This window comes from Saccopteryx leptura, chromosome 3, assembly GCF_036850995.1.
Source record: "Saccopteryx leptura isolate mSacLep1 chromosome 3, mSacLep1_pri_phased_curated, whole genome shotgun sequence".
NCBI classification, from domain to species: Eukaryota; Metazoa; Chordata; class Mammalia; order Chiroptera; family Emballonuridae; genus Saccopteryx; species Saccopteryx leptura.
In genome coordinates, this window is record NC_089505.1 from 171,296,307 (window position 1) to 171,315,970 (window position 19,664).

The following is a 19,664-nucleotide window of genomic DNA, read 5'->3' on the forward strand; positions in this document are numbered from 1 at the left end:
TATGTGATCACTAAGATACATCTGTCTCTGTACAAAGTTATTACAATATTATTGACTATGTTTCCTGTGCTGTCCATTATACTCCATGACTTATTAATTTATATATGGAAATTTGTTCCTTTTATTTCTCTTTACCTCTTTCACCTATCATCTATTGCCATCCTCTCTGTCAACATTCGTTTTTTCTTTATATCAATTAATCTGTTTCTGTTATGTTTGTTGCTTTTTTTTTTTTTTTAGAATCTACATATAAGTGAAATAATATGGTATATGACTTCCACTGTCTGACTTATTTCACTTGGCATAATATCCTCTAGGTCCCTCTATAATTTTAGAAATGGCAAGATTTTATTCTTATTTTTTCTCTTTTTTAAAATTTTTATTTACAGAGACAGAGAGAGTCAGAGAGAGGGATAGATAAGGACAGACAGGAACGGAGAGATGAGAAGCATCAATCATTAGTTTTTTGTTGCGACACCTTAGTTGTTCATTGATGCAAGATTTTATTCTTAAATAATATTCCATTATATATATTATATGGAGAATTATACTACATTACATATATCATACAATATATATAATGGAATGTATATCTCTTTTCCCAAGTGCCATGCAATTTTTATATAAATTTGCCAAGATGTTGTGTCTTGTGTTTGTCTTGTTTTTGTTGGAGTCACTTTCTGTTTCCAGCTCAGTCTGATTATGGTATTTTGTTGTGTTCTCTTCTGTTTTTATAGCAAGGTGGGGTGGGTTTAGGGGGTAATTGATGTTGAGGGAGGTTTTTAACAGTACTGTGGTCATGGTCTCTAACTTTTATGTGAAATAATAAACTGCATTGCCTGATATATATCTTCTTTATCCATTTATCTATTAATGGACACCTAAATTATTTCAACATCTTGGCTTTTGTTAATAATGCTACAACAAACATATATATTTTTGTTTTCTTTGTATAAATTCCCAGAAGTGAAGTCATGTGTCCTATTTTATTTTTAATTTTTGAGGAACAACCGTAATGTTTTTTATAATGACTGCAACATTTTACACTCCCACTAACAGTGCACAAGAGTTCTCATTTCCACATTCTCTCTAACACTTGTTGTTTATTGCCTTTTAATAACCACTCTGATAGATACGAGGTAATATCTCATTGTGTTTTTGATTTGCATTTTCCTGCTAATTAGTGATGTTGAGCATCTTTTCATGTATCTCTTGACTTTCATCTATGTCTTTCTTAGAAAAATGTCTATTTTGGTCCTCTGCCCATTTTTTATCAGACTGTTAATTTTTTTTATGTTAAGTTTTATCGATTATTTCTATATTTTGGACATTAATCTGTTGTTGGATATGTCATTTGAAATATCTTCTCCCATTCAGAAGGCTGTTTTTTCATTTTGTTGATGATTTCTTTTGCTATACAAAGGATTTTAGTTTGATGTAGGCCCATTTTTATTTATTTTTGCCTTTGTTTTCTTTGTTTTTGGTCCAATCTGAAAAATCATTGCACCATGAACAACAGGCCAATGTCATGGAGTTTACTAACTCTAGTTACATCCAGGAGATTTACGGTTTCAGATCTCTCATTTGAGTCAGTGCATTTTGAGTTTATTGTTGTATATGTTGTAAGAAATTGTCAAGATTTTTTTTATCATGTATCTAGCCAGTTTCCCCAACACCAATTAATGAAGAGACTGTTATTTCCCCATTGAATATTCCTGCTTCCCTGTTATAGATTAATTGAACAGTAGGCTTTTAGCATTTAAATTTTAGGGAGTCAAAAGTTATACATGGATTTTTGAGAACACAATGTTCAGCACCACTAACCTCCACCTTGTTTAAGGGTCAACTGTAATTCTTTTGTAATGTTTTTATCTGGTACTGGTATCTGGTAATGAGAACTCCATAATTAATTTTATTAATTAAATTTAACAGGGTGACATTGATTAGAAAGAGTATAAAGATTTCAGGTAAACATTTCTGTAGCATTTGAACTCTTGATTATGTTGTGTTCCCGCCATCCAAAGTCAAATCACTCTTTGTCACCACATACTTGTTCCTCCTTACTCCCCTCCTCCTACTCCTTTTCCCACAACCTCCCCCACCTTGGTAACCACTTCACTTTTATCTATGTCCATGAACCTCAGTTTTTATATCCCACCTGTGTGTGAAATCATATGGTTCTTAGCTTTTTCTGATTTACTTATTTCACTCAATATAATGTTCTCAAGGTCCATCCATGTTGTTGTTGTAAATAGCAATATGTCATCATTTCTTATGGCTGAGTAGTATTCCATTGTATATATGTACCAAAGCTTCTTTATCTGATCCTCAATTGAAGAATACTTTGGTTGTTTCCATGTCTTGGCCACTGTGAATAATGTGGCAATAAATGGGGTGCATGTGTCTTTATGCACCAATGTTTTCAAGTTTTTTTGGGGTAGCTACCCAATAGAGGGATTACCAGGTCATATGGTAGTTCTATTCTTAATTTTTTGAGGAACCACCACACATTCTTCTACAACATCTGTACCAGTTTGTATTCCCACCAGCAGTGAATGAGGGTTCTTTTTTCACTACAGCCTCTCTGCCACTTCTAAGTTCCTATCTTCTTAATAGCAAATTTAATAGGTGTGAGGTGGTATCTTATTATACTTTTGATTTGCATTTCTTTAATAGCTAATGAAGATGAGTATTTTTTCATATATCTGTTGGTCATTTGTATATCTTCTTGGAAGAAGTGTCTATTCATGTCCTCTTCCCATTTTTTAATTTGGTTGTTTGCTTGTTTGTTGCTGATCTTTGTGAGTTCCTTGTATAATTTAAATGTTAATCCCTTATTGGAGCTGTTGTTTGCAAATACCCTCTCTCATTTGGTTGGCTGCCTTTTTGTTTTGTTGTTGATTTCTTTTGCTATGCAGAAGCTTTTTAGTTTGATATAGTTCTATTTATTTATTGTTGCCTTTACTTCCCTTGCCTTTGGGGTCAAATTCATAAGTTATTCTCTGTGGGCAAGGTCCATAAGTTTAGCACCTGTTTTCTTCTGTGTAATTTCTTGTTTCATATCTTATGTTTAGGTCTTTATTCCATTTTGAATTAATTTTTGTGCATGGTAACTAAGTGTAGTTAAGTTTCATTCTTTTGCATGTGCCTTTCTCCCATTATTGAGAGGCTTTATTTTCTCTATTATTTGCTTTTGGCTCCTTTGTCAAAAATTATTTGCTCATGTACATGTGGTTTTATTTTTGGGTTCTTGATTCTGTTCCATTGGTCTGTATGTCTGTTTTTCTGTCAAACAATATATAAAAAAAATACATGAATTTGAACTAAATTGAACTTGAACAATAAGGGTCACAAAGAATGGTTACAGGAATGACTGAATCATGTACTCAGGGTAGGATAAGATGTCCTTCTGCAGTTTCCCTAGAAACCAGGGTAGATATTCTTATTACTTAATTGCTGGCTTAGTTAATTATTCCAGAATGTGGTGACCTTTCTTTATTCCTAGACAACATGCTGCGAAGAGCCCTTGTGCAATAGCCTCCAGCCAAGATTTTCCCATAAAAAAGGTTAGGGTCTCAGAGCACCACTGAAGCTCTAGAGAACTCTTCCTTGTTGATGTGCAAGGTGGGTGGCCGACTTTGGCGTCGTCCAGGCTGACACTTCCCAGTCTGGTGGTGTGTTTCTCCATGATTTGGTGAGATTTGTACCTACTCATAATTCTCTTTTTTAAGTCTATTTTTTTAACTAGCTATTATTCTAGAACCCAGGCTGATGTTTTTTGGTCTGGTGATGTATAGCTCATTGTTGCATTGATTCTTTTTTTTTATTCTACTTTAGGTTACATAAGTTTAAACCCCTTTTTATTTTGCTTTATTTTTTATTGTTATTAATTATAATACATTTTCCCCTAACATCCGTCTGTAATTGCAACACTATACTGTCCCTCTTGCACATCACAATACCATGCTGTTTTGATTATTATGCCCCAATAGTATAATTGAGTCAGGTAGTATGATACCTCCAGCTTCTTTCTTTCTCCTCAGAATAACTTTGGCTATTTGGGTATTTTCCATACAAACCAGGTGATTTTTTGTTCTATTTCTTTAAAAAATGACATTAGTATTTTAATGGGGATTGCATTGTATTTGTACATTGCTTTGGGTAATGTGGCCATTTTAACTGTGTTGGTTTTCCAATCATGAACATAGAATATTTTTTCCATTTTATTGTGTCTTTTTCAATTTTTTTAGCTAATACTTTGTAGTTTTCAGTATATTAGTCTTTCATATCTTTTGTTAATTTTTTTTCTTAGGTATTATTATTATTTTTTTTTTTTTGCAATTGTAAAGTGTAAAACCAGTAGCTGCGGCCACCATCACAGCCTTCTGGCCAACACAGGTTCAGGTTTGATTCAGACAGATGGTAATGAAACAAGAGAGCCAAGAATTGGTGGGCCATTACCTTTAATCCTAGCTTGCACCAGGTGGGCGAGAAAATGCACACAGTAGGGAAAACACTTCTCTTTCCATTCAGGGCTCCCAAAGCCACTGACTCATCCGAGTATTCCTAGAGTCAAAGGTTTCTACCTCACCAGCCTTATTCACCTCTGTTTCCCATCTCCTTCTCTCTGCACAAACTCTGCACAAATTGGCTTCTCCTTTAGCACTCTGTCATCTTGGCTGCCTCTCCTCTGCAATGCTAATTTCAGGAACTGAGAGAGAGAGCCCCCCTGGTCTCTCTTACTTTATAGTGTAGAAATTAAAGCCTTTAAGCCAATAAGAAAGTCTCTGATATAAAGCCACTTATCTGAGGCTTAAATGGGATTCCTAATAAGAGTGCACCACCCCACATCATGCAACAGTCAAGGGTGTGGGGAAAAGCTTAGTGTTGAGAAGATCTTAGTATCAGAAGGGTGAGAAAGGCTTAGTCATAAAACTAAGCCTTAGGCTATAAGGACCCTGCCAGCTTACAGCCTGTCCCTGACACCCAATGCAAACTATAAGCAAGAAAACATATACATTATATTTGCAAACATATTTGACCCATATAAAGTAATTGTTTTGGGGTTGTTTTTTTTTTAGTTCATATTCTGAAGTTTCATTGTTGGCATATAGGAAAACAATAGACTTTTGTATATTGAGTTTGTATCCTACAACTTTACTGTATTGGTTTACTGTGTCTAATGGTTTTTTTGTGAAGTGTTTGGGTTTTCTATGTACAGGCTCATGTCATCTTCAAAAAGTGAGACCTTTACTTCTTCCTAATATGAATACCTTTTATTTCTTTTTCTTGTGTAATTGCTCTGGCTAAAACTTCCAGAACTATGTTGAATAAGAGTGAGTGGAAAGAGTGGGCAGCCTTGTCTTATTTCTAGTTTTAAAAGAAAAGCCTTCAGTTTTTCACTATTTAGTATGATATTAGCTGGTTGGCTACCTTTCTTCTATACCCATTCTAATGAGTGTTTTAAATCTAAATGGGTGTTGTTCATGGGATTCTTATATAATTATTTTCATTTCTTTGGTGTCAGTTGTAATTTCTTCTGTTTCATCTCTACTTTGATTTATTTGGGCCATCTTTCCTTATTCTTTTTTTTTTTTTTTTTTTTTTTTTTTTTTTGATGAGTCTGGCTTATGGTTTATCAATTTTGTTTATCTCTTCAAAGAACCAGTTTTTATTTCATTGATCTTTTATATTCTTTTTTCTTTGTTTGTTACTACTCTGATCTTTATTATTTCTTTCCTTTTACCAACCTTGGGTTTTGTTTGTTCTTCTTTTTCTAATTTCTTTAAGTATGGAGTTAGATAAGTTATTGTGAATTTTTCTTGTTTCTTGAGGTAGGCTTGCATAGCCATGAACTTCTCTCATAGAACTGCTTTTATCACATCTTATAGATTTTGGAGAGTTGTATTTTTATTTTTTATTTATTTACTTTTTTTTTTTTCTGAAGTTGGAAACAGGGAGACAGTCAGACTCCCGCATGCGCCTTACCGGGATCCACTCGGCATGCCCACCAGGGGGTGATGCTCTGCCCATCTGAGGCGTTGCTCTGTCGCGGCATGCCCACCAGGGGGTGATGCTCTGCCCATCTGGGGAATTGCTCTGTCACAGCCAGAGCCATTCTAGCGCCTGAGGCAGAGGCCATGGAGCTATCCTCAGCACCTGGGCCAACTTTGCTCCAATGGAGCCTTGGTTGCAGGAGGGAAAGAGAGAGACAGAGAAGGAGAGGGGGAGGGGTGGAGAAGCAGATGGGTGCTTCTCCTGTGTGCCCTGGCCGGGAATCAAACCCGAGACTCCTGCACCCCAGGCCAATGCTTTACCACTGAGCCAACTGGTCAGGGCCGTATTTTTATTTTTATTTGTCTCAAGATAGTTTTTATTTTCTGCTTAAATTTTTTGTTAATTTAGTGGCCTAACATGAAATCTATCTTGAAGAATGTTCCATATGCACCTGAAAGAATGTTAATTATGCATGCTTTAGATAAAATCTTATGCAAATAACTATTACATCCATCTGGTTAATTTTTTTGTTTGTTTGTTTAAGAACAATGTTTCCTTATTGATTTTCTGTATGGATTATCTATTCATTGATTTAAGTGAGTTATTAAGATCTTCTTTTATTATTGTTATGCTGACAATTGCTTCTTTTGTGTCTGTTAATATTTTCTGACTATATTAATGTGCTTCTATGTTGGATGTGTAAATATTAGTGAATATTTTATATTCTTGGATTGACCCCTTTATCATTTTGTACCGCCCTTTTTGTATCCTTTTATAGTCTTTGTTTTAAAGTTTATTTTGTTTTTATGAATTTTGCTACACCAGCATTCTTCATTTTTACTTGCATGGAATACCATTTTTCATCCTTCCCTTATAGTCTTATGTGTCTTTCCATCCTAAGTGAGTCTCTTGTGGGCAGCATTACATGGGTCTTAGTTTTTTATTCATTCAGCCATCCTATGCCCCTTTATTGGAGCATTTAGTCCACTTACATTTAAAGTCATTATTGATAGGTATGTATTTATTACAATTTTTTTCATTTTTTTGGTGGTTTTTGTAGTTTTTTCCTGTTCCTTTCATCATTTTTTGGTTTCTTTTCCTGTGATTTTTTGCTTTCCTTTACTGTTATGTTGGGTTCCTTTCTCTTTATTTTGCATATGTTTTGTAGGTTCTTTTACTTGTTATCAATGACATTCATATATATACATTTATATATATATACACATACTCATCAACATATATACATACATATATTTTATTTATGTATGTATATAGGTAGCAGCCTATTGTAAGCTGATAGGCATTTAAGTTGGAACATATTCTAAAAATAATACATTTTTACTCACTCTCCACACTTTGTTTTCAACATGGTGTTTCAAATCTTTTTGTTCTGTATATTTCCTAACTACTTATATTTACATTTCATTTTGCTTTGACTTTTAACCTTCATACTAGCTTTTTAAGTGTCTGATCTACAGCCTTTACTATATATTTGCCTGTATTTATGTATCTTTTTATTTCCTGTAATTTTAAATTTTCTGATTATGGCCTTAAATTTTCCACATAAAGCAATTTAGGGATGATGAACTGTTTCAGTTTTTGCTTTTTTGGGAAACTCGTTCTCTTCCAATTCTGAATGTTAACCTTGCCAGTATTCTGTGTTGTAAGCTCTTTCCATTCAGTAATTTAAATATATACTGTCTTTGACAGACCATATGGTAGCACAGTAGATAGAGTAGTGGCCTGTGATGCTGAGGACACAGGATTGAAATCTTGAGGTCTCCGGCTTGAGTGAGGGCTCATCTGGCTTGAGTATAGGCTCAGCAACTTGAGCACAGGGTAGCTGACTTGAGTGTGGTATAATGGAAATGACCCCATGGTCACTGGCTTGAGCCCAAAGGTTGCTGGTTTTAAGCCCCAAATCCTTAGCTTGAGCAAGGCATCATTGTCTCAACTGGAGCTGCCCAGTCAAAGCACATATGAGAAAGCAATCAATGAACAACTGAGGTGCCGCAACAAAGAATTGATGCTTCTCATCTTTCTCCTTTCCTATTTGTCTGTACCTGTCTGTCTGTCTGTCTATCTCTCTCACACACATAAATAAATAGATAAATAAATAAATAAACAAACAAATAAATAAATCCTGTCTCTGACTTTATGGCCTATAAAGTTTCTGTTGAAAAATTGCCAGATAACCTTATGGATTTCCCTTGTATGTTACTAGTTGTTTCCTCCTGCTGTTTTCAAGCGTTTCTCCTAACTTTTGCAATGTATGCAATATGTCTTGGTGTAAATATTTCTTGATTTATCTTATTTGGAACTCTTTGTGTTTCCTGGACCTAGTTCTCTATTTTCTTTCCCAGATTATTGGAAAGTTTTCAGCCATGTTTTTTTTTTAAAAAAAGAATTTCCTGTTCTTTTCTATTCTTCTGGAAATCCTATAAAGTGAATATTAATGCATCTGACATTTTCCTAGAGGTTCCATTAACTATCCTTATTTTACAGAACATTTGTTTTGTTTTGTTTTATTGGGTGACATCCACTATTCCTTCTTCTGAATCACTAATCAGTTATTTTTTATTAAAATTTATTGGGTGACATTAGTTAATAAGATCTTATAAGGTTTTGTTGTTTTTTGTGACAGATAAAAAGAGAGTGAGAGACAGAGAGAGGGACAGATAAGGACAGACAGACAGGAAGGGAGAGAGATGAGAAGCATTAATTCTTCATTGCGGCACCTTAGTGGTTCATTGATTGATTTCTCATATGTGCCTTGACTAGGGGTTGCGGCAGACCAAGGGACCCCTTGCTCAAGCCAGTGACCTTGGGCTCAAGCTGGTGAACCTTGCTCAAACCCGATGAGCCTGCACTCAAGCTGGCAACTTTGGGGTTTTGAATCTGGGTCCTCTGCATCCCAATCCGATGCTCTATCCACTGTGCCACTGCCTGGTCAGGTGGATCTTATAGGTTTAAGTGTACATTTCTATGATGCTTGACCTATGTATTGAATTCTGTGCTCACCATTCAAAGTCAAATCATATTCAGTCACCATATATTTGGCCCCATTTACCCCTTACTACTTCTTCCCTTCCCTCTGGTATCCACCATATTGTCATCTGTGTCTATGCGTTTTAGTTTTATATATAACATATGAGTGAAGTGATACGGTTCCTATCATTTTCTGATTGACTCATTTAGCTTAGTATAATATTTTCAAGGCCCATCCATGTTGTCACAAATAGCATTATTTCATTTTTTCTTATGGTTGAATATCATTTCAATTTATATACTGTATATCACATCTCTTTTTATCAAATCATCTAGTGAAGGACACTTTAGTTGTCTCTTTGTCTTGGTTATCATGAATAATGCTGCAATGAACAAAGGGGTACATACATCTTTATGAATAAATATCTTTGAAGTTTTCGGGTAAATAGAAGAGAAATTGCTCTGTCATATGGTAACTCTATTTTTAATTTTTTAGTGAACCTCCATGCTGTTTTCCATACTCACTGCACCAGTTTACATTTCCACTGGCAGTGATTGAGGGTTTCTTTTTGTTCATAACCTCTCCAACACTTATTACCTGTCCTTTTGATAATAGCCTTTCTAACAGATATGAGGTGGTATCTCATTGTAGTTTAGATTTGCATTTCTTTAATAGCTAGTGAAGTTGAGAATCTTTTCATATATCTGTTGTTCATTTGTATATCTTTTTGGAAAAAGGTATCTGTCTGATCTCTTGCCATTTTTTTAATTGGATCTGTTTGTTTGGTATTAAGTCATATGAGTTCTTTATATATTTTTTATATTAACCCCTTACAGTGCTGTTGTTTGCAAATATCTTCATCCATTCAGTGGGTTGCCTTTCTGTTTTGTTAGAGGCTTTTTATTTTGTTTTGTTTTGTTTGGCTATGCAGAAGCTTTTAAGTTTGTTGTAGGCCCATTTATTTATTTTTGCCTTTACTTCCCTTACCTTTGAGGTCAAATTCATAAAATATTCCCTGCAACCAAAATCAATAAGTTTTCTTCTATGTACTAATTTATTATTTCAGATCATATATGTAAGCTCTTTGATTTTCATTTTGAGTTAATTCTTGGCGTGGGACAAATAGTAGTTTTATTTATTATCTTTTTGCATGTCATTTTCCAGTTTTCCCAACATCATGTATTAAAAATGCTTTTTTTTCTATTGTATGTTTTTGGTTCATTTGTCACATATTATTTGCTTATATATGTGTAGTTTTATTTTGGGGTTCTCAATTCTGTTCCATTGGTCTGTGTATTTGTTTTTCTGTCAATATCATGCTGTTTTGATTATTGTAGCTCTGTAGTATAATTTGAAGTCAGGGAGTGTGATACCCTTACTTTGGTCTTTTATCTTAGAATTGCTTTGGTTATTCAGGTTCTTTTGTGGTTCCATACAAAAATGATGATATTTTGTTCTATTTCTTTAAAGAATTTGAGTGCTTTATCAGGCAAAATACTTATCTCTATTTTATTAGGGTGTTTTTTTTTTCGGTTTTTCTTTTTTTTGGGAACATATTTCCTTAGTCTTCTCCTTTTGCTTTTCTCTCTGTGTTTGCTTCTATGAGTTTGATAAAACATCTATCTCTCCTGATTTCGAAGGAGTGACTTTGTGTAGGAGTGACTACACTGTAGATTGCATGAGTTGGGTGGTTTTGGCTGGTCAACTGAGGTACATCTGTGCAGTAACTGGGTGTCTGGCTGACTGGTGCTCCAGCAGGCACTGGCTGAGCTTGTTCAAGGTACAGGGCTTGAGGGGTTCCCTGAGGTTACAGCAGATTCTGGCTGAGGCAGCCTGGGACATGATGCTCTTGAGTGCTTTGGGGAGCTAGTTAGCTGGGACTATAGTGGGTGTTGGCTGAGGTCACCAGAAAGTGGAATTGTTGGAAACTTTGAGGAGCCAACTGTCTGGGGCTGCAGAGGGCATTTCTTGAGATGACCCTGGCAACATGAGTCTGGTTTTTCTTAGGGTGGTCACTGGTCAGGGCTACTCAGAGCTTGCATGGTGGCCCCAGGACTTACTGTATAGCCTTACAGGCTCACTAGAACCCATGTACTAAGTGAGCTTTTCTCCCATTATTTTAAGGAGGGGAAACATAAACAATGGTGTTTGCTGGCACCACTGATCTCAGAGAGTGCCCACAGATCCTGGAGAGTTCCTGCAGTTCCCCAAACATTTGACAGGCACCTAGTCATTAATAAATGTTTTATTTTCTTTAAACGTACAGTCTAAGTGGTTTTTAAACTGCTGGGGTTTTTTTTGCTGTGCCCTGGAGTAAACAGGTCTGCCTGTTGGCCTCTCAGACATATTCGTCCTTATTGCAGGTCTCCTTCTCTGGATAGTGTTCATATGATTACCATGTTTCCATCTCTTCTACACTTCTCTGTATAGCCCCTTTTATTTTGTTGTGTAAAAGCTGTTCAATCAGCCCTCAGTTCTTCAGGAGAATTACTCTACAGGTAGGTGTATATTTGATGTGTCCACTGTAGGATGTGAGTCTGAAGTCTTCCTATGATGCCATCTTTTTTTATTAATTTTTTATTCATTTTAATTTATTGTGTTAACATGGATTCAAGTGTCTCACTCAATAAAACTTGTCACCCTCACCCCCTTGCCCCTGATTATCCTGCCTTTGCCCTCCTCTATCTAACTCCCTCCCCCCTTCCCTTGGGATTTGCTGTCCTGTTATCTGTATCTATGTTATATATATATAATTTCACAAATCCCTTCACCTTCTCTGATCGCATCCCTTCATCCCCCTTCCCTCTGACAGCTGTCCCTCTGCTCCCTGTGACCCCGCTTCTGCCTCTATTCCGTTCCTCAGTTCACTTTGTTTATTAGATTCCACATATAAGTGAGATCATATGATATTTGTCTTTCTCTGCCTGGCTTATTTCACTTAGTATAATAATCTCCAGGTCCATCCATGCCATCACAAAAGATGAGATTTCCTTATTTTTCATGGTTGTGTTGTATTCCTTTCCAAGTGATACTGGTGCTCTGGAATGGGGCAAAGGAACAGCATGAATATAGTGCCTGTCCTAGGAGGGCTCTGGAAAAGATTACAGCAGACCCTTATATACTTAATTAGAAACCTGCCCCTCAGGCTGCAGATGTGAAGGTAAACCAATAGGTATCTTTCACAGAAAGACTGAGCTCCTGTGTCTGCTTCCTTTGGCTCTGTCCGGTTGTAGTTGTTTAAGAACCCTTTCTCCCTTGGTTACAGTCCTTTGGAACTTGCAAGTATAAACCACACTGGGAAACAGAGCCAGGAGATGTAGAGGTGTCTCCTGACAGCAACCACAGAAATCAAGACACATGACAAGGTATAGAGTTTTTTTTCTGGAAGATACCAGTGAACTGGAATAAAATGAAGAAAGAGTATAAAAATTGTGCCCATTTCTCGAGACCACCTCAATAGTCCCCTGTAAGTGTGCCAAATCAGAAGCCTGCCCCTCAGGCTAAAGGTGTTAGAGAACAGGAAGATGGCACCCACAATCCTCCATCTCCAGAGTATCCCAGCAGCCCCCTGCCATTTAGACTAATACTTTAAAATTAGCAAATAATTCTTTTTCAAAGTGTTTTCTAAGATTTGTTTCTGCACTGAGTCCTGGAATGGATGAGTCTGCACGTGAGCCTTTTAAGAGCTCACCTTAGCCCCATGGGTCTAGTAGGGATAATGCCTATTGATTTTCAAAGCCAGATGTTTTGGAGGCTCATCTCAGGTGCTGGTCTTAAAACCTGGGACACAAACACTTTATTCTTCACAGAGAATCTCCAGGATTTGGGTTCTTCCCAGACTGTGAGTGGCTGTGCCTGGGGTGGGTTTTCAGGTGATATTGTGTCTCAGCTTCTCCTACCTACTTCCATGTGGTTTCCCTCTCATTTGCCAGATGTGAGGGGACTGCTCCACCAGTTTTTAGGTTTTGTTTTTCACCTCAGAAGAAGTTGTTACCATACGTAGCTATAGATTCGGTGTGTCTTTGGGAAGTGAGTTGAGTATCTTCTTACATCGCCATCTTGAACTAGAACAACATTTTTATAATTTCTTTCAATAGCCAGTTTTTTTATGTAACTTTCCTCATCATGTTCTCCTTTTAGATTAACATATTTATTCACTTTGTAATTATTTTACGTTAGTAAATTATTTCAAATAATTGCATTTAGGTAAGTTAGTGATTGGCAAAACCAATGTATTTCTGGATCAGTGAGGACTTTTTCAAATTACATTTAGGTAATGTGTAGTTTTCAGAGTTTCTACAAAAAACAAATAGCAAGTCTTATTTGTACTATGCAAATTCAATCAATGAAGTTTTTCTTAATTGAACAAGGTGTCCTATGTCCTATGTTAATCATTCCTCCATTATCTTTGTAGCTTCTCTTCATTTTGTTCCTACAGTTTACTACTTCCAACATGGGTTGAAGTATACCAGAAATTGATATTTGACCATCACTCATTAAATCATTCATTTGATTAACATCTAATAGATCAGTTACCATGTTTGGTTTTGTGGATATGAGCCATAATTTTACCCTCAGGCAGATGTGTCCTAAAATTTCTCTCCAATACTTTGTCATCCATATGATTTTTTTTATAATTTGTAAGATTATGTTAAAGAAATTCAATGAGTATAAAAGTCCCCAAAGATCAACAATTCTCATTCATAAAAATCTTTAGCTGCCTTGTACTAGGAGCATGCTGACTTTAACTGTTTTTCATTTTCCTCAGGTCTAAATCTCAAAGCTAAAAGTTTCAACATACTTAGGGAGTGTATCAGGCATTTTTTTCCAAAATGAAGTGTTTTGTTTTTAACCGGCCAACAAAAGAAACAGAGCTCTTAGCCCATATTGATAATATTTTTGAAAGTCAACTGGATCCTAAGTTCCGGAATCAATCGGAAAACTTTTGTAAGTACATCTTCACCCATGCAAGGACTAAGACCCTCAGGGAAGGAGTCCAAGTTACTGGGAACCGTGAGTGTCCTTTTACAAAACCATATTTCTGAGTGGTTATGGTTAACTATTTAAATTATTTTTAGTGGTTTTATTTTACATAAAAATGTGTATTTATAATATTCAAACTCCAAAGAGAAATATGTATGTGTCTCTTGCTATGGGATTAACAAATCCCTTTCCAAAACCCCAAATATTATCACTGATATACCCTGGAGTCCCACATTTAAGAAGAATGCCACCACTGATAATAAAACCACTAACTAGGAATAAAAACAAAGTACATTGTATTTTCAGGGGAATTTCTATACATTAAGTGTTTTTCTCAAAGTGACTTCTTAGGACATTAAATTAGTCCAAAATACATATCTGAATATTTGCAAATCTATTGAAAGCTTAAGAATTAGGAATGATTATTATCTAAACTATCCTTTTTCTTTATCTATGTAGTTTATTTTTCCTTTATCTGTGTAATGTGTAATAATTATTCACAGACACTTCTGATTATGTTAGATGAGGGTAGAAATTTAACATTTGTTTAATGTGATGGCCTGGAGAACACAGGAATAATGAGTAAATGTGCAAATTAAAGTGATGATAGAAATAAGTAGGTGTGTGTGGATGTGTGTGTGTAGTTTCAGAATTGAAATCTCAGAATCTTGGATCTCACTCAGTGTAAATTGGCATTGAACCCTATTCTCTGTTTCATACAGGATTGGGGACTCTGGTGGTGACTTACATGGATACCATCAACAAAGGATCAGTACCTTGTTTGGAGAACGCTGTGACAGCTCTGGCCCAGATTGAGAACTCAGCGGCCGTGCAGAAGGCAGCCGAGCACTACAGCCAGCAGGTGGCGCAGCGAGTGAGCTTCCCTACAGACACGCTCCAGGAGCTGCTGGATGTGCACATGGCCTGTGAGAGGGAAGCCATTGCAATCTTCATGGAGAACTCCTTCAAGGATGACCAGAGGGAGTTCCAGAAGAAGCTTATGGTACTTTGTCTTAGCATTTGTCCTCCTTATTCTCGTCCTTCTCGAATGATGCCTGCCGGTCTACATATTTATTTCATAGCTCATCTCCTATTCAGACTAAAGTAGCCTGAATTCTCCTGAGAGGGAGAAATCTGGAGAACTATATTTACTTCTTTTTCCTCAAACTTGGGAAAGTTATTCAAGATCTCTCAAGCAAAATCAGCATCAGTGTCTTCTTTAGTGAAGTGTGGCATGATTTCATAATCCCCGAAAGTCATTCCCGAGCTGGCTGCTCTCTGGTTATATGCACTCCTACTCCTAGACACTGTTTCCTTAGACAGACTTTCTTACCATGTAATTATTTATAGTATTTCTGGTTGTATGATTGTTATTGAAGATAAAAATCACAGAATGGTACCGTTGCTGGGAACCACAAAGTATATATATGCAATCTCAACATTTCACAGAAGAAGCTGAGGCCCAGGAAGGTTAAGAAGCTTTAGCAGGGTCTTGCAGAGAGTTTTCAGAGTTAGAAATAAATCTCTTGATTATTGCTACATTGGTTGTGCTGCTCTACTTAAGATACTTTTTCTTTGTTTCTTTTTTTTACTTTTATTTAGAAAATTAAATTTAACAGGGTGACATTGATCAATAAGAGTACATTCTTAAGAGAACCACAGAGTATCTAACAAATAGAATCTTCAGAATTTTATCTCCTCTGTTCCATTTGACTAATGATTCTTGTTTACATTTCTCTTGCAGGAAATCATAAAGAATAAAAAAGAGAGTTTCTTGCAGAAGAATGAAGAGGCTTCTGTTAAATACTGCCAGAATACACTGGATCAGCTTTCAGTGGAACTAGTGAATGATATTTTGGAGGGAAATTTCTCTGTTCCCGGAGGGCACAAGAACTACAGGAGAGCAAAGGAAAGGATTGAATGGCGCTATTGGGAAGTACCCAGGAAAGGAGTGAAGGTGAGGAAGGAGGGGAGCATGGGGATCCCACAGATGAAGGTCAAGAGGCACGCCTGAAAATCTGAGAGCACAGTAGCCTTGTGGGTAATATGAGATCATGGGGATAGCATGCCTGTTTGGCTTTAAAGATGACTGTTTGCTCTTTCTCACTGAAGAGAGAAGAAATGTCCATTCTAAAAGCTGTGTATGGATTTCTGAGATCCACAAGATACAGAAGAGAAATAATCATTTCTCCATCTAACAACATGACATTTAGTGTACTGTGTTGAAGATTTGTGATGGAATGTCAGAATTTTGTACTCAAAGCTGATCAACGTGAGAAAGATTCAAATTAATAGACAATTACATAGATTCTATGAGTGATAACACTTACAAACCTGTGACCCTGGTGTGCACTGGTAATGGTAATAAATGTAATAGTAAAAATACAATTAACATATTGAACTGCAACTCCCTGTAGGCAGAGTGTTAATCTCTTTTTCTTAAAATTTTATTTTAGTCTTCCAAAAAATGTTGTGTAACATTTACTTTTATTACCCACATTTTAAGATGTGAATTAGTACGCATAAGCAGGTTATATAACTTCCTTCAAGTCACACATCAAGCAAGTGGCTAGAGAGAACAGCAGTATAGATTAGAGTCTGCATTTCACATTAGACATATAGTCTATAAAACCTACCAGAAGAGGACAGGGATGTAAATTTTGAAGTATTTGTACATGTTGTCCAGGTTGAGAAGTTATCCAAAGGGAAGTACCCCAAGTAAACATGCAAATACATAGAAGCACCAAGAGATTATGGGTTTGTTTGTTTGTTTTTTAATTTTTTTTTATTTATTCATTTTTTTAGAGAGGAGAGGGAGAGACAGAGGGAGAGAGAGAGAGAGAGGAGAGACAGAGAGAGAGAAGGGGGGAGGAGCTGGAAGCATCAACTCCCATATGTGCCTTGACCAGGCAAGTCCAGGGTTTCGAACCCGCAACCTCAGCATTTCCAGGTCGACGCTTTATCCACTGTGCCACCACAGGTCAGGTGAGATTATGGGTTTGTACAGTTGCACATAATTCTGACTGGCTGAAAGGTAGGGCATGTGGAGACAACTACTGTTGGAAGAGGGGCTGGAAGAAGATATGCAAAGTCTCTGTCCACAGTAAGGGGCTTGGACACTTTGTAGGGATTCCTGGAGCATTTTAAATAAAAAGTAAAAATGACATGAATAGACTTGTTTGCACAAAACAAATCTCAGTGGAATTCCAAGTTCTTCATTTCTTCTTGGTTCCTCAGGCAAAAGAAGTCTTCCAAGACTTCCTGCAGTAACAGATGCCAATAGAGAAATCCATCCTGCAGGCAGATAGAACCCTGACCCAAGGGCAGAAGGCCATAGAAGGTATGGGGCACAACCCAACTCTCAGTAGGGTGGGGGGGGGATAGGTCCCTGCAGTGCCCTCTGACAGATCACATGAAGATTTTTCCAAAACACCCAAGTTGCCCTTCTTCTGCCAAATTTGAAAATAACAAGCAGAGCTGTGGTATACATCAGGCAGATCCGAAGACCTTTCCCATCACATTCTCAAAGCAGCTCTTGATGGTGTAGCTGTAATCAGGTGAAATCTGAGATTCCCCATCCTCTCTTTCAAATCTGATTTGCTCTCTGATCTCAAGATGGTAGAGTTCAGGTATGATCTTTTACTTTCTTCTTTCTAACACCTCCCTGGGGCAGAGGAGCAGGCCAGGAAGGAGGCAGCTGAGATGGAGAAGGAGTGGCTGAGACAGAAACACTGGGAGCAGCAGCAGCAGATCGAGACACAAAATGGAAGCCTTCAGGAAAACATGGTTCAACTGAGAGAGAAGCTGGAGTGGGAAAGAGACGAGGCTCTGAGAGAACAGACGAAGACACTGGAACACAAGCTGAAGGTAAGTCCGGCCCTGGCCTCAGAAGTTGCTGATGGTCATCGCCCTGGTTAATGAGAAAGGAATGGGTGAAAATTAAAGAAAAATTTAAAAGAGAACCACTGCTGCTATTTAGTGCATTTGATTCACCAGAAGTACTGAATCCTGGCTTTCCTAAAGGCCTCTGAGTTTTGCTCCACACTGAGACTCTCAGGAATCCAAGGTGACTTTGGCTCCTCCAAGTCCCTGACAAATATAAATCGCCTCTGCAATGTTTGAGTTGCTACAGTAGTGCGTTTCTAGGATAATCTCGTGGAGCCCTAATTAAACAAGATTTTTTAGATTATCAAGTAGATACTCCAACCTGGTGTTTTTAATATAAGCACCAGCAGAGTACTTCACCAAGATCACTGTCAATTATCAAGAAGCTACTACCAGCAAAAACCCTGATTTGGATTCATGCTTGCCTAAAACTATCAGATATATCCAGACTTAGAAATATGGGGAACCCACACCTTCTAAACCAGCTTCAGTTGGCTCCAGCTATGGATAGTTTGCCTAAGTCATCACATAGCATTGGGGGAATTTTCTTTTTTCTCATCTAGAGGTGTTTACATCAGATTTCTTGATCAGCTATATGTTCCTATTGTTGCCACAAAATGAGGGACTAGGCCATTCAAAGCAGACTGAAAATTTGTGCAAGTGGACTGACGTCTCCCTCCTAATCAATACTTTTGTGGAACATATTATTGCATTTGTCCTCAAGCCTGGCTTGGTATCCGAGCAAGACTCTAACGGTGCGTGATTATTAATAAGGTTGAAAACTATCCTTCCTCTCACTATTCAGGTCTAACCCAGAAGATAGTGTCTGCTTCTAATACTATCCTCTGATGATCTAATAAGAGAGAATACTTTTATGTATAAAATAAAGAAAATTTAATAACATAGAAAATCTTACTCTTGAGAAATAACAATTTTCAAAAGTTTCCTTTTCTGTCTCTTCACACCCTTTGTTTTAGACCCAAGAGGAATTTCTTAATAATGGATTTAAGAAGAAAGCTGATGAAATGAAGGCAGAAATAAATCATCTGAGAAGTATGATTGAAAATACTAAAAAGAGTAAAACTCCTTTTAAATCACAGACCCTGGACACATTTGCCGATCAAGCCACTGCAGTCCTATCTATTCCTGCTAATCTAATTGGGATGGGTCTGAAGGCTCTGAGTTCACTGTTTAAGTAGGATTTGCTTTTCTTTAAATGAAATTGTAGAATGTACATACATGCTCTGTCCTATTTTTGGTGTGTATGTTTTTAAGTTTCATTCACAAAAGTTTTAAACATAAAAAGTGCCTACTAAGATATCAGTGTCTGAGACACTTTAGATACATTGAGTCGATTTTATTCATTTAAATAGAAAAACAAGAAACTATTTATAATAGAAGTTGGCAAACTTTGGCTAAATCCGTCCAGCTGCCTGTTATTGTAAATAAAGTTTTATGGGAACACCACTACGCCCATTTCCTTACATATCGTCTGTAACTGCTTTCATGCCACAACAGCAGAGTGAAGTAGTTGCAACAATCACTGTATGACTCACCAAACCTAAAATATTTCCTTTTGAGCACTTTCTGGAAAAGATTGCCACCCACTGGTTTAGGGGATAGAAAGATACCAAATTTACAGTAGAGGCAAAAATTAACTGTGAAAAAAACTTATTAAGAATGCTACTGAAAGTTACAAAAGAGAAATATATATTCAAATCTGTTCTTCCCTAATCAATTTGTATATTTAATGTATTCTGAGGTTTAAAAAATGTTTTTTATAAAGACAGGGTAGGTGAAATGAGTGAAG

General features: G+C 36.7%; 1 protein-coding gene across 1 annotated transcript in view; it reads left to right on the forward strand.

Annotated features, from left to right (window-relative positions):
• LOC136400346 (guanylate-binding protein 6-like) overlaps positions 1-19,053 on the forward strand; it is a 51,762-nt gene extending 32,709 nt beyond the window's left edge. The window contains 7 exon segments of the mRNA XM_066376856.1: positions 13,755-13,817; positions 13,820-13,999; positions 14,692-14,972; positions 15,714-15,926; positions 17,207-17,309; positions 17,643-17,836; positions 18,832-19,053. Of these exon segments, the coding sequence (XP_066232953.1) occupies positions 13,755-13,817; positions 13,820-13,999; positions 14,692-14,972; positions 15,714-15,926; positions 17,207-17,309; positions 17,643-17,836; positions 18,832-19,053 (1,256 nt within the window).
• The last annotated feature ends 611 nt before the right edge of the window (positions 19,054-19,664 follow it).